The sequence below is a fragment of the Oryza glaberrima genome, chromosome 9 (assembly GCF_000147395.1).
Source record: "Oryza glaberrima chromosome 9, OglaRS2, whole genome shotgun sequence".
Classification (NCBI taxonomy): Eukaryota; Viridiplantae; Streptophyta; class Magnoliopsida; order Poales; family Poaceae; genus Oryza; species Oryza glaberrima.
In genome coordinates, this window is record NC_068334.1 from 17,246,731 (window position 1) to 17,269,033 (window position 22,303).

General features: G+C 42.9%; 2 protein-coding genes across 2 annotated transcripts; one reads left to right on the plus strand and one right to left on the minus strand.

The window, feature by feature from the left end:
- The first annotated feature begins 3,453 nt into the window (after positions 1 to 3,453).
- Positions 3,454 to 5,937, plus strand: LOC127784402 (serine/threonine-protein kinase D6PK-like). Its single transcript, XM_052311693.1, has 2 exons — positions 3,454 to 4,325; positions 4,864 to 5,937. Exons 1-2 carry the CDS (start codon positions 3,454 to 3,456, stop codon positions 5,741 to 5,743), a joined length of 1,752 nt encoding a protein of 583 aa, XP_052167653.1. The 3' UTR covers positions 5,744 to 5,937.
- An 8,092-nt stretch (positions 5,938 to 14,029) lies between these two features.
- On the minus strand, positions 14,030 to 15,016 carry LOC127784403 (probable E3 ubiquitin-protein ligase XERICO). The gene has a single exon (XM_052311694.1). The coding sequence runs from the start codon at positions 14,856 to 14,858 to the stop codon at positions 14,358 to 14,360; it is 501 nt and encodes a 166-aa protein (XP_052167654.1). The 5' UTR covers positions 14,859 to 15,016; the 3' UTR covers positions 14,030 to 14,357.
- Positions 15,017 to 22,303: the final 7,287 nt, after the last annotated feature.

Below are 22,303 nucleotides of genomic sequence, written 5' to 3' on the forward strand. Positions count from 1 at the left end.
GATTCACCAAATTCCTGGTTGATAGCTAAGTCTGCCTGCCTTGCTCACTGACTGCTTAGCTAGATATGAAAATTTTGGTCAGATGATGGTTGCAACCGGCACCAGTTGGCCAAGAAACACCAACAGTTTCAAGAAAAAATATCACTGTTTCAATCTTGCAAAAAAGATGAACCCTAAAGCATGAGTTTTACAACTCTTTTCAGTAATCACACAGTAATTTTCCATGTGTACCTTGAGTTTGCTCATGGAACTGTTCTTTATAGTTTATTTCTCATGCCCTTGTTAATGATACATGTGACCTAAGCACAAAGCCCTCGATTGTAGCAGCTATGATTACAATTTCTTGGCTCTAGCTTTATTGCTAGCTCTCAAGATTGGTGAACCCCACAGTGAGATTAACCAGCCCATCAAAGTAAGCTTAATTGGTTAGCCCCACTCTAATAGAGATTTTAAGATGTATTAGTTCAAGGTAAGCTTTGGACATTACAGATTAGATAATGCTGATAGTAGCAACATAGTTTATCCCCATTACCGAAACTGCCGGCTGTAGACTGGAAACCATTTGATTGATCAGTGGTGATTGCATGGTTATTGCTACTCGGCACTGGTTAGTGAACACAATCGTTTGCAGTGCAGCTAAATAACAGTGGCTGGTGAAATCTAAAGTTTGGCTATCACCAGAAAAAAGGAAATTGAAGAAAAGGAAACCACTCTACATAAAAGGACAATTTGGACATACCAGAATAGTTTATTTTTTCCCGAAGGAAAGAAAACCAGAATAATTTAGAAGCCTTACATAAGAGGTTGACAATTTGGACATGAAAAAAAAAAGAAGAAGAAATTTTTACGCATACATCATAGAACATGTGATTTTAACACATAAAGATCCCAAAAAAAAAAATCATGTTTTAAATGGATGCATCGTATAGTACAAGCATATGAGTTTGCTTGGGTAGCCTTTGTTGAGTAACTGCACTTATCTGACAAAAAAATCCAGTAAAATCCTTCTCCCTACGAATTTCCAGATACTTCTTTAGAAATCAGTAAAGTGAATTATCAGGATTAATTTTCCCATTCAGATTTTTTCCAAGCTAGCCCCGTGGATAATATTTTTGGGTCCGGGCCACGAGAGAACGTCGCCAGTGCACGCTATACCAGCAGCTACCACTCACCCCAAATGCCGAAGCAACACCGAGATTAGATTAGTTGGTAGTCTTAAGCATTAACCAGCAAAAGATTAGTGAGTCACCACTCACTCACTCACCCCCAAAGTCCTAAAAGCACAAGCAAGATTAGATTAATGAGCCGTCTTAAAATCCTACTGTAAGAAAAAAAAAGAGAGGTTAGGGCCCAGTTGATTTAGTTTTTTAGCGAATTATTATCACCGATTACTTATATGAGAATAAGCAATCCTTGAGAAAATACCTCGAGATATTTAAGTATATGTAATGACCAAATTTTACATTAAAAATTATGATACCTCTTAGTAGTTCCTTAAGAATAGTAAAATTATGCTGATAAATAGCTTAAACTTAGACTATGTTTGGGAAGCTTCTTTTTGGTTTATCTAGAATCTCCAACTCCCCTAAACGATCGAAATTACCATTTTTGGATTTTAACAATCCATAGAATTCAGAAAAATAGAAAAATTTCAGAAGCTCTCATAATTTTAAACTCCTTAAAAAAACAGCCTTAGTAGTACGGTATAAGAATCATGTTTTGTGAAGTTGGGAGCAAATAATTAATCAATTTTAATACTCCTGCGAATAACCGAAGATAACATGGCCTAGATGGATGAGTTAAACCAAAACACCTAAAGGCCATGTTTAGCAAATGAGATAGAAAAATGATTTTCCACCTACCATAAGACATCTTTAAATCCTGAGCTCAGCTTTTCACTAGAGCTTTGAGAGGCTTTGACCCGTCCTCTCCTCCTCAATTCTCTTCTCCACACACCCTTGTCCCTTTGCACTTTTGCAGTTTGCAGCCTGAACCCTGAAGCCCCACACAAATTGAGCCCCCAAGGCCACCACTAGCATGCAGCAGCTCCAGCTTTGCCTTTTGCCATTGCCATTGCCATGGAGTCCGGGAGAGAGAGAGAGAGAGAGAGAGAGAGCTGGGTGAATGAACAGCTGAACATCCCCTAGCCGGTGGAGCAGGCAGCAAGCATCCCATCTGTGAAGATCTCCCCTCTCCACAACCTGCCACTGCCATGGCCTCTTCTTGGCCCTAGCACAGGTACTTCCTTCCACTGCAACCCCCATCTCCCTTCCCGGATTGGGGGGTGTCATTTTCCTCAGGTGTGGGGGATGTAGGAAATGTTCGTTCTTGATCTGTTTCTTGCTTTGCTTTAATGTGTGCCACCCACATCACTTTCTAGATCCAATCTTTTTTTTATATAAATCTACCGCCGCCGCCGCTGCCGCATTCAATGGCGACTTGGTGGCAGAGCTCCCATGCCTGTGGGATGTGGAGGTGAGGAAACACCACATGTGTCTGTGTCTGTGTGTGCTCATACGACTCCTGCTTCTTCTTCTTCTCCTTTTTGTGGGGGAGGAGGGGTGTCATGGTGTGCTGCTTCTTGTGAGCTTGCAGCTGTGCTGTGCTGTTCCAGGTTGCATGCTGCAATGTATAGTAGGAGTAGGAGGAGGAGCAGCAGTGTGTGTGCTGTGCTGTGCTGTGCTGTGCTGTGGCTGCCTCCTCCTTTAGCCGAGGAGAGGGAATTATCTTAAAGATTCCAGCTTTTGTTATTAATCTCCTCTTCTTCTGGCCCACTGCTCCCCCCCTCCCCTCCCCACCACCCCCTATTTCTGTGGGAAATGCCGGGGGCCTCGTGATTTCATCTTCTTCTTCCTCCTAGCAAGCACTCTCTTGTTCTTGTTCTTCTTCCCCTTTTTGGAGAGTGGCGATGTGGCGGTGCTGGATCTGTCGAATCCGTAGGTGTTTCTTTGATCCTGAATCGCGGAAAGTTTTTTTTCCCTTTCTGTTTTTTTTTGGGTTCTCTCTTTGTTCGAAAGGTTCAGGTGGGTTTCTGCTCGATTTGACCGGCTGGTTCATCGGTGCCGCTTTGTTTTTATCTCTCCTTTTTTTTTGGTTGGATTCTTGATCCCCTCGAGTTGTTTGTTTGTGTGAATGAAATCGGAGTGACTGTGGAACAAACCCTAGTTGTTATGTTGGTAACATGGTAATGCTAATGGGGAAATTTTTCTCTCCTTTTTTTTCAGATGAGGAATTATTGACCGCCCTGCTGAAGTACTGAATTTGGGGGTGGAGGGATTTTGTTCACCTTGCTGTCCGATTCCGCGCTTGATTGTTTGAATTTGGGGGTGGAGGGATTTTGTTCACCTTGCTGTCCGATTCCGCGCTTGATTGTTTGAATTTGGGGGTGGAGGGATTTTGTTCACCTTGCTGTCCGATTCCGCGCTTGATTGTTTCTGATAAACTGCTTAGTTCATGTCGTCCAAATCACCGCTGCAAAGCATGCCTGGTCAAGCGGCAAAGCCGAAGGGCACTGGGGAACAGGGAGGTGATGCTGAGGTGGTTTCCGAGGAGCGAACACCATCTGACCAGCAGCAAGGTTCTCCGGCATCTACGCTGGACAAGGAGCTTTCAGGCCTCTCTTCGGAGTCTGGGATCCTGGATGATTCGTTAGTCGCGGAGGAGGAAGATTCCGGCGAACTGAAGGAGATCCAAAACTTGGATTGTAATGGGAATCAGGAGAAGAAGACGTCACAGAAGAGTAGTACGAGCGATAGTTTTGCTTCTGCTAAAGTGAGTGATGGGACGAATAGTTTGAGGAAGACCAGTGGTAGTGCTAAGACAAGTGACAGGGCTAATTTCACTGAGAGTGGGAAGAGCAGCATGTGTCGCGCGAGCACGAGCAGCGACATAAGTGATGAGAGCTCACGCAGCAGCATGAGCAGCGCCACCACAAAGCCACACAAAGGGAATGATTCAAGGTGGGAAGCGATCCAGACGGTCAAAACCAAGGATGGCATTCTTGGTTTAAACCATTTTAGATTGCTTAAGAAGTTAGGTTCGGGAGATATTGGCAGCGTGTATCTCTCAGAATTGAGTGGTACTAGGAGTTACTTTGCAATGAAGGTCATGGATAAGGCATCTTTGGCAAGTCGGAAGAAGCTTCTTCGATCGCAGACTGAGCTTGAGATACTGCAGTCGCTTGATCATCCATTTCTACCAACCCTATATACTCACTTCGAAACAGATAAATTTTCATGTCTGGTGATGGAATTCTGCCCTGGAGGGGACCTCCACACTCTTCGACAAAGGCAGCCTGGAAAACATTTTTCAGAGCAAGCAGCAAAGTATGTTCTTCTTCTTTTTCATAAATTTATCACTATATCATCATGAATAATTTGTTGACTAAATGCTAGTATGTGTACTATTAGCAGTATCATCTCTCTGACATTTCTCTGGTTCTTGGGGGTAGAGGTATTTTTAGTATTAATTGGGAGGTATAATACCTCTACTAAGAGGTATGTACCTCCTGATTAACAATGTGATGTACATATACTACTATTCAATACCTCCCAAGGACCAAAGAAAAACTCATTATGTGTTTATACAAATGCACAGCCCATTTGTTGCGCACAAGATAGCCAGGAAATTGAAGTATGCTCGTGAAATATTTTTGTGTTTCATGTTGTATGTATTGTTCTATTAGAGAACTCTAAGCTGCTCTGGTCTAATTCTTTCGATTATTGTTGAATTACATGGGTAGAAAAAATATAGGTACTTGGGGCCTGTTTGTTATCAGTCTTTGCCAAATCAATCTTCAATATAAAAAAGTTTATGCAAGCATTTAGCTTAAACTGGTACTCAATCTCTTGATGTTTCTTTCAGGTTCTATGTAGCAGAGGTTCTCCTAGCATTGGAGTACCTGCATATGCTTGGTATCATATACCGTGATCTGAAGCCAGAAAATGTCCTAGTTCGGGAGGACGGCCACATCATGCTTTCCGACTTTGACCTCTCTCTTCGCTGTTCAGTGAGCCCAACTGTGATCAAGTCTGCAAATCCTGGTTTAGATGCACTGCAGAGGAATAATGCAGCGTACTGTGTCCAGCCTGCTTGCATAGAGCCATCGTGCATTCAGCCATCATGTGTTGCTCCAACCACATGCTTTGGACCACGGTTCTTCAAGTCTAAGTCCAAATCGAAGTCCAAGAAAGAGAAATCAAAGCCTGAAGCTGCAAACCAAGCTAGCTTGTTCCCTGAGCTCATCGCTGAACCAACTGATGCTCGGTCCATGTCCTTCGTCGGCACCCATGAGTACTTGGCCCCAGAAATAATTAAAGGCGAGGGCCATGGCAGTGCGGTGGATTGGTGGACCTTTGGCATATTCTTGTATGAGCTATTGTTTGGCAAGACCCCTTTCAAGGGTTCAGGCAATCGAGCGACGCTCTTCAATGTCGTTGGCCAGCCCTTGCGGTTCCCAGAATCCCCAATAGTGAGCTTCTCGGCAAGGGACATGATAAGGGGATTGCTGGTCAAGGACCCTCAGCACCGACTTGGCTACAAGCGTGGGGCTACTGAGATAAAACAGCATCCATTCTTTGAGGGTGTCAACTGGGCGCTCATAAGATGCGCGAGCCCTCCAGACATTCCTAAGCCCGTTGAGCTCGATTGTCGCCCGAAGCAGGTGCCGTCAACGAATGGCAAGGTTGCACCAGCTTCCAACCAGAAGGGCTCAGACAATTATCTAGAGTTTGAATTTTTCTAGGTTTTTTCTTTTGTGGTTTCTGAAATCCGAAACTGTGCATTTGAGCTGATGCGCGAAACAAAGAGAAACATGTAGAGCTCCTCCAGGCATATATATGCCTGGTTATGAGGTACTCTTCAGCTGTAGATTTGTAAGCTCATTTCTGGAACCCCGAGCTATTTTCCATTGAACTGCTTAACTCAAGTTCATACTCTTGTCTCCATGACTCTTATCTGTGCTGCAATTTTCAAAGCCACCGGTGTTACTTGAATGGATTTGTTGATGAGTACTTGTTGGAGGCTTCGAGCTGCTGCTCTCCATGTAGCTGAATGTTCTTGATCATATACATCTTGTTCAGAGGAAAATGCTGCTACTGATACATGTACCTGACATTGCAAGTACTCGTATCTCAGACTTCTCAGTGGCCACTGCAGTTTTATGATTTTAATTGTTCATTACTACGTTAGACATGCAGCACAAACTAGAAAAGCATCACCAACGGCATCTCAAAATTTTAGTTTTGGGAATCTTAAACAAAATTTGAGGTGCTAAAATTTCCAGCCCTCCAGCAGAGTGATCGAGGGATCGGTTGGAACTGATTTTTGACCAAAAGATCTTCAAATTATCAGGTAGGAAATGATATCAAGATACTGTTGGCGATGATCTAAGAACGTCTGTTGTTTAGTAGGGACTGAAACACTTGTATGCTGTCATAGCCCATCATTTGTCTTTGAGCTTTCAGCTTGTAAGCAGTTGTCAAATTTTGAATTTTAAAAACTTAATTTTCAGTTGATTTTGAGGGTTTTTTGTGGCTTTTAAATAGCTAAGAGCATATATACAGAAATTTCATCCATAAATTATTTTTTGTTAGCTGATAAACCGTTACAGTTTATAATAAGCACATGGCAAAACAAAGATGACTCAGATGTCTGTTGGCTGTTGCTTTGCTGCAGTGTTGGCTTCAGAAATACAGCTGGGCCAACTGGGCCTACTGATCCAGTATTAGCCCAATGGAGAAGTTTCAGCTCAAGGAGGAGGAGCGCATCACGTCGCAGTGGCTCCCGCGAAAGCAGGGGAAGTTGTCTGAAACTCTGAATCTGACTGGAAAATCGACACCGAATATCCCACTCCCTAGTACGCCTTTTCATCGTCAGTGTTTCTGTTCTTATCCTCTCTCTGCATGCACAATTTGTCTTCTATACTCCCTCAGTTCAAGAAAAAAGACAAACCCTTGATTTCCATGTCCAACGTTTGACCATCCGTTTTATATTTAAAAAAATTATAAAAAAAATTAAAAAAACAAGTCACGGACATGTTTTATCATCTAACAACAATAAAAATAGTAATTATAAAAAAATTTCATATAAGACGAACAGTTAAACATTGGATACGGAAATCTAGGGTTTGTTTTTTTATGTAGGGAGTAGACTCCATACATGCTCTGATTCGAGTGTTGTCTCTTCATCGGCTCAATCAGATGATCAGATCAGACACGCCATGTTGTCTCTCGGTGACATTTCATCGTTGGATTAGTTGGGTGTATTGTCATTATCATTTTTAATGCAAGTTTCTTACCGGCAGTAGTACACTAACGGTCCCATCGATTGGCATATTTACAAACGAAAAATGATTTGTGCATAAAACTTTTATATATATATATATATATATGTGTTCTTAACGGTCTAAAAACAAATATTGAAAAATAAATTTCGATGAGAAAACCACAAAATCAACTCTAAATTTTAGGTTGAAAATTTAAATTTTGCCTAATAAATATAAGCGAAAAGATAGAGATTATAATTCGGAGTACTCCGGTACAAGAGCAGGGTAATCATTTTTCTTTGACCTGGGATTTAGGCCGTCATTTTCAGGGGTACTTTCCTTGACCTCAACTATCCCTGTCAAGTGATGCAGTGGTAAAACAAAACAAGAACAAAAAAGATTCAACGAAAACTTGTGAATCACTTTGAGCGTTGCTAGTACTACTCCGTTAATGTTTCAAGGAATTTTGACCTGTTCGGGAAGCGCAAGGTGTTAATTTGCATCCAAATCCGCAACGATTTGGGCATGTTTGCACAAGCTGACATCTGAGATTTGGGCAGAAAATCTGGTTGGAAGTTCCAACAGTTTTGTACTAGCTCCATTGCCATACGATCCTATCCTCTTCAGAATTGTTGTTTTCTGCATGATCCATCGCATTGCTTTTTCCCCCCCTGAATTCGACGTAACAGGACAGAATTTTCTCATCGAGGTTGACACATGTGGAACATTTTTACTGGTATGTGAATGAGACTGACTGACTGTACAAGTCTGAAACTCTGAACCGTACTTTTCGCCTGTCCTAGCTATGACTTGCAGGCTGCAGCCAAACAAATATTCCTGATTGGTTCAGAACCTGCATCTCAGTGAGAGTCTATGGAGAATTTTCAAAATTTTGTCCTTTTTAAAAATTTATTTTACAAATAAACCCTAAAAAACGTATACCAGAATAAACTCTTTTCGCGGTGCCAACGTTACTGACCCCTGATGATATCAAAGACATTGACGCCATCCCCTAGTCTCCCCGTGGAAGTTAATTCACTGATGTAAAGGGGGGTGATAGCAATATCATTTATGCTGAGGATGAATTTGTAAAATAAATTGAAAAGAATATATTTGTAATAACAAAAGGATCTATTGTAATTAAAAAATATATTTACAAATAAACCTAAGGACTATTCCTACTTGACAAGATGAGAAACAGCTAAGACAAGTATGGGAAGTGAGAACGGCGCCTTCCTAGTTTCTTCCTTCTGCCGCTGAAATCAGCTTACATGTCTGAATCTATTTTGTTCGTTCCACTTATTAACAAATCGGCCGCAATTCGCACGGAAATAACACACACACGGATCTTCAGGCCGCAGTGACGCGAGGCAGCATGTCATCAACATCGTTTTCTTCTCCTGACCGAGGTCAGCAACATCGTCGTCTCCTTATATCCGCCCATGTCCCCCATGGAATGTATGCATAAAACAACCAAAGTGCTTTGATCAAAAAAATTCCGTAGTTTCATTGAAACTACTCTGATTTCTCTGCCTTAGCAGTTAGCATCATTGTTGTTGGAACTCGTTCCAGCATATTTTCCTCACAAACTGCTGACAAATTCAATTGCACACATGGAAAACAAGTGAGCAAAACGAGCTTTGCAGCTCACACGACAGACAGCAGTGTTTCTTCGGCTGCATAAATAGCTGTGCCTGCAAAAATACCGTTTCGCTTTCTTTGAGAGATGCTAATGAAAAAAAAACTAGTCCGGTCTTGGCCGGGCCGACAACGATGGTTCATTTCCCCTTCTGAGGACGTTGTCGTACTGCCTCACCTCTCAAGGACGGTTGCCGGGCAAAAGCCTAGTCTCGGCTCCTTTGAGCCCCGACGGACGGCGGCGGCGGTTTTTTTTCCGTCGTTTCTCTTCTTGAAGATGTCGTTTTTGGCATCCCTTAGAGGACGATCTTGTCTGTGTTCCTTTGTTGGTCTAGCGGCGGTCGGTCACGCTTAGCAGCGGCCGGTCCGGTGTGCGGGAGGTGGTATTTTTTTTCCTTTTCCTGGTTACGACCCTCCAGGGATGTAATCTTGTAATTTTTTTCTACTTTATCAATAGAACTCGCACCGTCTCGTTCAAAATAATGCACACAATACTTATCGCCGGTTTTACAGCTGCGTAGGCCGTACGATCGGCCGACGCTGACGCTGGACAAGTCGTAGATGTCAACCTGAATTCGACGTCGCAACAAACTTGCAAACTTGGTTTGACAACGACCATTTGCTGCTAGTTTGTGCGTAGGAGTATGTACTGGAGCACCTCCTTTGTTATTGGACATATGGGTTCTTTGCATGATTGCATCACCGCTCATTAACATAGGCTGTGTTTAGATTTAAACTTTAAATCCAAACTTCCAACTTTTTTCATCACATCAATCTATCATATACATACAACTTTTTAGTCACATCGTACCAATTTCAACCCAAACTTCTAACTTTGAAAGGAACTAAACACAGCCATATATACTCCCTCCGTTTCAGGTTATAAGACATTTTGACTTTGGTCAAAGTCAAACTACTCTAGGTTTGACTAACCCTATAGAAAAAAGTAGTAATATTTACAACACCAGCATTGTTTCATTGAATCTATAATTGAATAATTTTCATAATATATTTGTCTTGGGTTAAAAATATTACTACTTTTTTCTACAAAATTAGTCAAACTTAGATTAGTTTGACTTTGACCAAAACGTCTTATAACCTAAAACGGAGGGAGTAACTTTTAAATTTAACTTTAAGAGTTGAATATAAAATGGAGTTGTGAAGCTACCTAAATCCAACTTCAGCTCTCTTGTTTTATTTTGTGAGATCACTCTAGCTAGCTCGTGAAGCTGAAATCATTTGGTTAGGTTTCTCGCAAGGTACATCTCCAGCCGGTGCAGGATAAGATCAAAGGCCGCCTATCAGGTTGGAATCCATCGATGTTGTACATAGGAGGGCGCCGGGTTATGGTCAACTCGGTGCTAAGTTCCATCCCAACGTATGTCCTCACGGTGTTGAAGCCGCCAAAACAATTTCTTCAAGAAATCGACAAAGCAAGAAGACGCTTCCTTTGGGTCGGTAATGAGGAAATGCGTGGGGCGCAAATGCAAAGTAATGAGGTTCTGCTATGGCGGTCTTGGAGTTCCCAACCTGGAAAAATTTGCTAGAGCCTTGCGACTAAGATGGCTTAGGTATGAATGGAAGGCGCCAAATAAACCCTGGATAAGAACCGAAACACCATGTGATGATCTTGATAAGGAATTGTTTGCGGTATCGACTAGAGTCGTTATTGGGGATGGGCGAAAGGCGAACTTCTGGGAATCCAACTGGATTGGCGGACATAGGTTCAAAAGTCTAGCGCCGAACCACTTCAGGCACTCCAATAGGAAAAGCCACACAGCACATGATGCCTTGCAACATGGAAGGTGGATAAATGACATCTGTCATAACCTCACTATCACCATTCTTTCAGAATACATAAAGATTTGGGAGGTCTTAGCACTTCAATGCCCACAACTGATAGAAGGAGTGGAGGATTTGATTACTTGAAGATGGACGGCAAATGGGTAATACAGCGCAAAATCTGTCTATCTTTACCAATTTGAGAGAATGACAACCCCGCCGTCAGCAACATTATCTTGGGAGGCATGGGCCCCAGCAAAATGCAAGATCTTCAATTGGCTTGCGATTCAAAATCAGGTATGGATAGTAGATAGTTTGCAAATCAGGGGGTGGCCAAACAATTACTTCTGCTAGTTATGCTTTTGAAACCTTGAAACCATCAACCACCTGCTATTCGAATGCCTAGTCTCGAAGCAAGTCTGGTTTGACATGCTCCATTGGCTACGATAAGGGCACATCATCCCGAGGTGGAGCACTAGCAAGGATCTGCTAGATTGATGGATGCAAGGAACAAGCGATCCAGAAGCAACAAAACACAAAGGGCTCAAATCAATCTTCCTGCTAGTTGCTTAGGAAATCTGGAGAGAAAGAAATGCGAGAATGTTCTGAGGCAAGGAAGCGACAACCCATCAAATAATCAACCAAATTCAGAACGAGTTAGGTTGTTGGAGCTTGGTCGGCGCAAAGCACGTTGCGAGATTGTTGCCATGAGGTGCAAGGTGGACTAATGTGCAAACATGTTTGCAGTCAGCATTGTACAGTTTTTTATTTTTCTTCAGTTTTTGTTGTGTACTTAATCTCCTTCTATTAATATAACGCCAAGCAACCTGTTTGGCCGTTCAGAAAAAAAAAATCAAAAGTAATAGAGCTTGAAGTTGGACCAAATAGACCCTAGGTCTTAACTCTTAATTACTCTTTGACTTGCATATTAATGAACAGTACTACAGAGAGAGCATCTTATGTTTGCTATTACTAAATCATGTTAATAAATATCATTTAACAAAAAAAAAATCAACCGAAGCAAATCTCATGCAAAGAGATAGGATCAAGGCTGGTTGCAAAGCTGCAACTTGCATCGAAAGCATCTACCATCTCACCATCCATGTATTAAAAGAAAATGTACAATTAGCTACTCCTCTGTTTTAAAATATAATTTTGAATATTTTGGAGCAAAGTACGTTTTATGGCCTTCCTAAATAAACTACCGTGTAATTATCTATACCTGATACTCCCTCCATTCCAAAATATAAGGCATAACCACCCTTGACCTAAAGACCAATAAACAATTATTATCACCTCTTTGTTTGAATTATTCCAACTAATACAATACATGCACCCAATAGAATTAAACATCTTGTGAGTGTATGATTTAAATAATAATAATTTAGGAGAGAAGAGATGCTAATTAATTGCCATGTATGCATACACGCTTTATATTATAAAATATTTTTAAAAAGTAGTTGTGCTCTATATTTTGGAATAGAGGGAGTACGAGTAAAGTTTGTAGAACCACCGGTTGGTATTTACGTTTTCTTTATTCATTCCGGCTCGCATGGGAAACCACTCAGTAAACCATCGCCTTTATAGAAAAAAATTAAGTTTCAATTTTCTGTTAAGAATTATCTGAATTTCACTTGTTTACATCAATTTTCGAGCAGCAGTGATCAACAAATTGACAAAAATCCTCTGGAATCGAACTGGAATTCAAACTTGTAGCAAATATTATTCGAATTTTACTGGTTTTCATTTGATTATCGAGCGATAATCAAGAGCAATTTTGTCGAATTTGGAATTACCGCCAACTATTACCGCTCCCAAGCGGCATTCATCGGCAAACAATTTATTAGACCCTATGCACAAGATCAATATACTTGTATCAAAGACATTTCTGAGACCCTATACATAAGATCAAAGGGGATTGTCGAGGATTATATATATTTAAGAAGATTATACCAGCTGTAATTTCTTCCAGAATCTTCAGCTCCTAAAATATTTTAAAATCCCATCAAGATTTTAAGAATTTATTATTATGAAGAATCCATAAACAAACTAGAAGTGATAGACAAAGAAACTAAATACTTATAAATTCTTGTTACTTCCTTCATCCCAATTTAATCATCATCTAATATTTGGTCCTGCTTCCCAAAATGAACATCCTGTGATCATTCTCTTCCTCTATTTATGCAAAAGGTAAATAGGTATCATTGAATACGCTGTATGCAACCAGCCAAGATTATTTTTTATTGGTGCACCTCTATGCAATACTTAAAACACGATGCAACCTATGGGACACGAAGCAATGTAGTATCTTGATCGATGAAGATTAATTTCAGAGTGATGATTAAATTGCTCTATTTGCTTAGATAATGATTAAATTGGGATAGGGAGAGAGTAGTATTTAGCTACTCTTAGTTTGCTTATTAGAATCTCAAAGCTCTCAAAAAAATGGATCATGTTGTGCCAGGGGAAGGAGATAGGGATGAGCAGCGAGGAGGAAGAAAGAACAAGGTTGCAGGGGATTGAGATCACATGCGGTGACTACTACAACTACAAGTTAGTGACTGCATGCTATCTCATCCCTTCCTCTCTTTTTTCAAGAAACGGTTTAGATTGAGTGCTACAGTCCCAATGCTATTATAAACATACTCCCTCCATCCTAAAATGTTTGACGCTGTTGACTTTTTTAAACATATTTAACCGTTTATCTTATTCAAAAAATTTAAGCAATTATTAATTCTTTTCCTACCATTTAATTCATTGTTAAATATACCTTTATGTATACATATAATTTTACATATTTTATAAAAAATTTTGAATAAGACGAACGGTCAAACGTGTTTAAAAAAGTTAACGGCGTCAAACATTTAGGGAAGTAGGGAGTATTTATTTATTTGTTGCAAACAGTGTCTTCACTAATTAATAATCTCAGCCGTTGGATGTCATCTGAACAGCCGTAGTACGGCCGCTTAAGTTACAGTTACACCAAGAACACTGCTGCAGAGGAACCGAATCCGGTTGGGGGGCGCATGTGCCAGCGGGCGATGCGGACGGACGCACCGGGGGTGGGGGTGGGGGTGGGGGTGGGGGTGGGCCCCACGTTGATAGGCACGTATCCATGTGACCCGCGCGCATAAACAACCGCTCCCGCTGCCGTGCCTTTCAGCGCCTTGTCTCCCCCCTCCCCTCTCTCATCACAAAAAAGAAACCCCATCAAGTAACCAACCCGTCCACTTGACTCCATTACTCTATCATTTCTCCTTGCCGTCTCTCCGGAAGAAACCCCCCCCCCCCCCCCCCCCCAAATCATTTCTCCTCTATATACTCCACAATATCATTTGCATGAAATTCAATAAATATATAAATAAATAACAGTGTAAATGCGATTTTTTCTTTTTTTGGTTGCTATTCCGAGAAGGTTTTATACACAAAGCTCACAAAAAGTGCTACACCCGTAGGAGCACTCTCTTGCTGCGAGGTATTTACACGGTACAGGCACAAACCGCCCGAAACGGAAAAAAAAGGGACAAAGTGAGGGGTGAAAGTGCAAAAAAGGCAAAGAGCTCTCTCTCTAGTTTCCTACGCCCACACGGGGAGGCCACCCGGAGACGGTGGCGCGTAGCCGGCGCGGGGCGGCTCGTCGGAGAATCGAATCGAGTCGAATCGAATTCACTCGCTAAGTCCGGGCCAAGGCGGCGGCGGCGGCCGGCGGCGAGGAGGAGTCGGCGAGGAGGCGGGAGCGGCAGAGCGGGCAGGTGGCGTGGTCGTAGTCGAGCCATGTCTCGAGGCAGGCGCGGTGGAAGATGTGGCCGCAGGGGAGGCGGTTCACCACCGCCTCCGCCTCGAACCGCACCAGGCAGACGCGGCAGTCCGCCGTCGCGCCGCCGCCGCAGCGCCGGCGGCCGAACCGCGCCGGTCGGAACCTCGCCCTGAACGTGTCCGCCAGGCTGGGCCCCACCGCCGCCGCCGCCGCCGCGGAGACCGACACGGCCACGGCCGCGTCCTCCCCCCCTTCCTCGCCGCCGAGCAGCAGCAGCAGCGACGGCGGCGTGGGGAGCCCCAGGAACACCAGCGCCGCCCGCACCACGCCTGCCAGCGCCGCCACCGACACCACCGCGTTGTACAGCACGTACAGCACGAGGCTATCCTTCGGCGCCGGCATGCTGGAGATCCCCATCTCTCTCTCTCGCTCGCCGCCGACGAACACAACAAATTGCAGCAAACCCCCTCGAATATCTCAGCCCGCTCGATCCGAGGACCTATCTGTAATTTACGATTCTTCCGGGGAGATCGACGCGAAGGAGTGGAGGGTGGGAAGCGTTTGCGTACAGTGGGAGAGAGCCTGGGGGGTGGCTCGAACCGCATTTATAGCTCGGGGTGGGGTGACGCGAGCCGCGGAGGCCATCCCAGCCGTCGGGTCCTCTCCCCGACGAGCATCCGGCCGTCGGATCGGCAAACGGGGGGAGACATCCCACATGTGCGGTTCGTGGGCGCCCAATAATTCGGCTTTGCTTTGGTTCGTGGCGTCCAATAATGTGCACGGCTCAAGAGAAGCCCCCCAATTATTCAGAGATTCTAGCTAAAATGATCCAAATAATCATCATATGTAATGTGTACAAAATGCAGAATGCGTCGGATTAATGGAGGAACATATTCTAATTCCATCGTCGTTAGCTATGATTGGTGGATTTGGGCACAATTCAGATCAAAGATCGGCGAAAATGTGATGAGAATTCGGAGGTGTTTTTGTGTCTGTCATTTTTCTTGGGCTTTCCGCCAGCAACGTCGTCTGCTCGATCGGCGCGAGCCGGTCAAGGCGGCGGCGTCAGATCGATCGGTGTCCGGTGCGTGCGTGCATGGCTCGCGCGGCGCGCAACGGTGTCCGCGAGAGGCGCGTGGGGGGGACCCGCGGAGCGCGGCGCGACGCGATGGGTGTGGGCGCGCGCGCTCTGGAGCGCGCCGCGCGGCGGTGCCGGCCGAGGCAGGGACGCCCGGGGGCGCGACGCGTCACACGCGGCGGCTGCCGCGGCGCTCCCCGTGTCGCTCGAGGCTGGCGATCGAGGCGATAAGATGGAGAGAGAGACGAGACGACGCGACGCGACGCGATGTCGGAGTCGGTGCCACGGCGTGTGAAATGCTCCTCCATTTCTCGGACCTTGGCGATTAAGCCGAAAAAATTAACTGATTAAACTGCCACTCGTCTCACAGTTAGATTAATAGCATAGCCAACTACCGCTCTAAATCATCTATAACCAATCTAATACTCTCTCCGTTCCAAAATATAAGACACAACCACTTTTTAAAGGTGTTTCGTAATATAAGGCGTGCATGCATGCATGACATTTAATAGCACCTCCTCTCTCCTAAACTATTATTTTTTAAATCCTATAATCACAAGATGTTTAATTCTATTGGGTGCATGTGTTATATTAGTTGGGATGATTCAGAGGTGATAATAATTGTTTCTTGGTCTTTAGTTTAAGTGTGGTTGTGCCTTATATTTTGGAATGGAGAGAGTAGCTCATTCATACAATAATTACCTATAAGCTATTAATATATGGTCACACCTCTCTTATATATACATAACGTATTAGAGTCCGTATTGCAGCTGGCTATAAATCTGTAGTCTATTTTTCTCCTCTCTCCTCTCTCTTCTATTCTCTTCTCTTGCTTACAGCTAGCTTGTAGCCTGCTATTATACTCGCTCTTACAGCGTATGAAATGCTCATCGTGGTGACTGCTGTAGGAGCCTTCCAGTCTGTCAAGCGGTGTGCATATCAATGGAGGCCAAAGGATTCAACTCTGTCGATCTGATTCTCTACTGTTGTTTTATCTCTTCAGAAAATTTGCTTTCTTAGAGTGGTTACTCTCTACCTTGTTAGAGATGGTTTTCTTAGCTTAAGTTGTATCCTCATGCGATGTACTGGGTATATCCTCTAAATTCTGTCTCGTTGAATAAAGTTGTTCATGTTATCTATAAAAAAAATCCATTTCTCGGACCTGGTGATTAACCCGGAAAAATTAACTGATTAAACTGCCACTCGTCTCACACTTGGCAGTAATATAATCACTGCACGCCTGCCTAGATGTACGCGCTTCCAACAAAAAAAATTGTTGATGTTGGTTTTGTGTCTGAACTTGACCTCGCCACCGGCTTGACTCGGGGATTAGCAAGCGTGGCCAGGCCATGCGTGCCACCGCCTCGAACAGTCGGTTGGATCGCGAAGAAGATTTGGCCCATTTTTCAAATGCTCATCTCCACTAGCATGTCGGTTAATAACTCGAATATTGTAACCATTTCGCCAAATTCAAAGTGCAAATTTCCGTTCATACGCCGATCGAGCCACTAGCTAGCTAGCTCCTCACCTAAACTAACATTCACATCGATCTCGGGCCGGAGATTGCGATAGCCAATTTAATTTTAAGCGCACCAAATGAACTCAAGTCTGAAGATGCCATATGCCTTAACTAATTTTGCATCGATCATTAATTAATTTTTGTACTGTGATTAATTTTCCCAGCCTTGTTCGCCGACGAGGGGTCAGAGAAGCCATCGCGGTTGGGGTGCATCCCGGACAACCTGAACACGCCGAACCATCGCATTGGCTCTCGCATTAGTTCTTCCTAATAGCAAGTTCAATAGTATAGCCAACTATTAGCTTTAATTCATTTATAGCCAATCTAATAGCTTATTCATACAATAGTTATATGCTACACTATTAATATCTAGTCCCACCTGTCATAGACACACTACGTCTTGAAGTCCGTGCTACAGCTAGCTATAAATCTGTAACCTGCTGCTCTTCTCTCTCTTGATTTATCTTCTTAAAATATGTTTGTAACTGGTTTATAGCCTGTTATTGTACCTGCTCTAATTAACTGCCTAATTTATCTCGACCGGATGATATAATTAATCAAAGTCTGGGTACTAATGCAGTACTAATGTACTATGTTGTGTCCTGGGTGGTTGTTTAATTACACCGGCACAGCACATGCATGGGTGGGCGTGATTAGCGCCTAATTACGCAGCCACATTTAACGAACCCCGCCCCCTAACGGACTAGTTTAATTAGCGTACAGAGGAGGATTAGATTAGTGAGAGCAAGGTTAATAATATAGCCGATTGAGTATTAGGTTATTTGTAGCCTTCTCAGTCTACCCATATATTGTTAGCTCTTTATAATTAATACATGGTCCACTTGTCTCTTTCATTGAGTTTTTTTTTATTCTTGTGTCCAAACCGGCTGTAAGTTTATAGTCTGCTTCTTCTCTCTCTCCTCCATCTCAGTATTTAGCCGGCTTATAATTACTTGGAGGGGATTAATTTGTAAATCGATGGGATGGATGCTTCGAGTGTAATGACGACTCGGTTAAGCGAGATCCGGGTGGAGATTTTGGCCGTGTGGACCAGATCGAGATGAGAAGATTAGATTAGAGTAATTACATATGGGGGATGATGTGGGCGGCGCTAATCCACAGCGATAGATAGGAGGCATCCGATGACTGCGTGCGTGCGTGCGTGCATTGTTGCCGTGCTTGCTGCTCTCTTTCCTTTCTGCCTGCCTGCCCAACTTGTTGGGCTCGTCAAGTGGGTGCTTGTGTTGTACGCTTTGTCTACTCTATAGTCTATACTTCTCCTGATCACTATCATCGATCCATGCTGCCTTTTGATTTCTATCGGTTTTTTCTTCTTCGGCTTGGAAGCGTCTGGTTACGTTCCGGCCACCACCTTTTTCTAGAAGGTTTCAGTAAGGGTGAAATATAAAATTATGCAACAATATGTATGGTTTATAGTCATTGACTTTGGTTAGTGCATGTTCACTATCAACCTTACTAAATTCTCAATATTAGTACTATATTTTGGTGAATGAGTGATGTTCCGCTGCATTTTACTGGTAGTATTATACAAACAAATAAAACCAACACTACTGAAATTTGATAAAAGTTAAAATATATCAAAATTTAGCATTAATAAAATTTGGTATAATTGGTTCGACGAGCAAAACGAATAATTCCTTAGTCATCTGACTCGTCATCTACCAATGGGTGAAAATGGAGGGACAAGGAGAGGGGTGGGTGTGAGAGAGAAGGGGAGGATGGTAAGATGGGCCCCCAGATGGGTGCATGGCTCGTACTAGTGGGCTATGTAGGTAGGCCCGGCCTGCAGTGTAGGGTGGGGGGGGGGGGGGGGACGTGGCCGCGCGCCCACGAAGCGAAGCCGCGACCGCTGACGTGTGCCGCGTCGGGCGTTGCTTTCCGCCGCCGCCCGTGCGGTGCGGTGCACCCAGCGCGGCAGGTCAGGTGGGCCCCCCCGCCCCGCCAGGTCACGTGGTCGCCACGTGGCTCGTCTCGTGCTGGAGAGCGACGTAGTGGTGGTGGTGGACTGGTCTTGTGTCCCGGAGCGGTGAACCTGGCAAACCATCAGGAGCAGGAAGCAGCAGCCATCGCCGTCGCCGTCGCGCGGGGCCAATGCGCGGCGGCGGGGTCGGCCGCCTCTCGCCGGCGGTGGAACAGAATTGGTCGCCGGTTTGCCGCCGGCAGCGGCGGGCGCGGAGCATCCGAGTCTCGGGCGGCGCCGGTACCGGTGACAGGTGAAGGAGGCAGCCAAGCCCTGTCCCCATTGTTTCGCTTATTAAAGCAGTAACAATGTATATAACAAAAGTAGTTCATATCGATAGTACCCATATAGATGGATTATAACTATTACTATCTTCACAATATACTCTTTGTTTTATAAAAAATCAACCTAGTACTAGATGTGACACATTATAGTACTACGAATCTGGACATACATCTGTCCAGATTCATCGTACTAGAATATATCACATCCAGTCCTAGATTTGTTTTTTGGACAGAGGAAGTATAAAGATAGCAACTAGTATTAGGAGGAAAGAAAATAGAGATAAATAAATATTTTATTTTATACGGGGAACCCATATGCTTATGGGTGACTTTTGCTATTTTTTTGCTATGGACTAGTTCCACAATGTGGTTAGGTGGCTGAATGAAATATTTTATTACTTATGAACTAATTTTAGACTACATTGTGGATGACTTTATAGAAACAGCCAAACGGCATATCTGTAAACGAAAATAATTTATGAATAAAACTTCTACATACGTCTTCCTAGCGATCTAAAAACAATAGCTAAAAACTAAACTTTGATGAAAAAAGTTCTTAAAATCAAGTTTAAATTTAAAGTTAAAAATTAAAATTCTAATTAATAAACGTAAGAATAAGCGAAAATACGAGACCGCCCACTTGGGGGAAGCATGTTTGGGTACGTTCCGTCAAGGACGCAAGTGGCGGTACTACTACTGCAAGCGACGGGTCGTTTTGCGCTTTTGTAGGGTGATGGCAGCGACGTGTGTGCGTGTGTCGACACATCATCAGAGAGCGTCTGAGGTGGATGGAGATGAGGACGAGGGCGACTACGACTGACGCGTGAAAACAAGGCCGTGAAATGGACGTCCGACGACGACGATGGCTCGATCAGTAGCTGGATCCAACCATGGCGGCAGAAGGAGATAGAGGGAGAGAGTTGCCGCTGTGGTGAGTGGTCAAGTGGGTAGGCGAGTGGATCAGCGAATACTACGTGTGGTAGACTAGCAGTACTAGCAGGGATACGTATTTCTTCTGGTGCAGCAGATGGCATTTTTCTTTTATCGGAGGAAATTTCGGTAAAATAACTGGGTTACTGTTGATCTTATTTAATTAAATGGTTCGGATCTAATTATACTACCACCCTAGTTAGTGGTAGTATAAACGTGGAGAGGCGCTATTGAAAAAAAGAAGTATGGAGATGTATAATCGTCATTTAGCATCGACCAAACCTTTTTTCCCCTTCTTTTTAGGTTTTTTCGATGGAATATGAGCGATGCCATCACAATGGATGACCGTAGATCGATTTAGTCAGAAAAAAATATAAATGATAAAGTTACCCTAACTAAATTACTAAGTTACCTTTAATAACGAACAATTCAGATCATTTCAACTGATAGTATAATATTATAAATAGAGAGTACCGAAATATCGCTATTTCTTTATCATGTATAGAGGGTTAACTACAAGTTACCATAGTTCATTATTCAAAAGAAATGCATATTGCCTCTCTTCAGTTAAATAAGATGTGATTAGTGAGGAAGTGCTTTCTTTCGTTACAAGGTAAAAGACTTGTTTCAGATAAGATTACAAGGTAAAATGTGATTCCATGGTTTAGTCATCCATTGATAACAGATGCTTGTATCTTCCTTTCTGTTTTGTGGCTTACATTTTCATCCTTAATTAGCTTTTCTACAGGACTTGGCAACCTTCCGAGAGGAAAGGTGCTTGTAATGGACACTGGTCTAAACACTGTTGTCTGTACTGCACCCAATGGCAACTCCTGCCATAAGAATGACACCAGATGTTATCGAGGAGATACTCGTCAGGCTTCGGTTAATTTATTCTGTAAACTTATCAAACCCAAAATAATTTGATTAGAAAAAAAGTCAAAACGACTTATAATATAAAGGGTGAATAGCTAATTTAGTCCCTCAAGTTTCAGCGAAGGCTCAATTTGGTCCTTCACGTTTCATTTTGTCCACATAGATCCTTCAAATATTTGTTTTGGCTTGAAATCATCCTTGGGTCCACTTAATATGCCATATGGCTATTTCTAGTCAATATTTCTATTAGAAAATATCATTTTTGCTCTTAATTTGTATACATCTATATACTAGAAAAGAGAAAGCCAACATGAATAAACAATATTATAGATCTACTTCCCATTATTTCAACATATGCATATGAAACTTAAGCAATTGCTATCATATACACTTGCTAGTACATAATTTTTTTTCGTTTTACATAATATACTATGTATTATCTATAAAAAATTTAAGCATGCAATTTCTCTCTTATATATGTGAATGATGAGGGGTATAAGTGTCATTTATGAAAAGAGTTGTTGGTTTAAGGATAAGTTTGAACTAAAATGAAAACTTGAAGGACTAATATGGATAGATTGAAACATCAAGGACTAAACTGAGCTTCGGTGAAACTTAGAGAACCACTTTAGTTATTCACCCTAATATAAAACAGAAGGAGTAGATGGCAAGGTGTGTCTTGTGACCACTCCATTCCACAGCCAATGTCCCCCGGTGTCGCCGCTACAATGCAGAAATTTCTGAAAGAATTGGATGTTTGGGTTCTTCAAATTCAGTCTGAACATAAGTGGTCCCTGGAATACAGCATCCAGGTCTCCGTCCATGAACCGGCCTGTTTGCAACCCCTTGTTCCTAACCCTTCTCCCTTATTTTCCGTGCGCATGCTTTTCAAATGACTAAACGGTGTGTTTTTTTAAAAAAAGTTTCTATACGAAAGTTGCTTAAAAAATCAAATTAATCTATTTTTTTAAAAAAAATTAGCTAATACTTAATTAATTATGTGCTAATGGATCGTTTCGTTTTCCGTGCGAAGGGAATAAGCTCCCATCCCGCTCATGCGAACACAGGCAATGCGTTTTCCCATGATTTACCAGGCGAGAAGCATATGCAGATTTGAGCTCGGATGCAAGGAGATGAAGCTGTTGATAAACTTGAGGCCTTATTATCACAGTTAGAGCATCTCCAAGAGCCTAG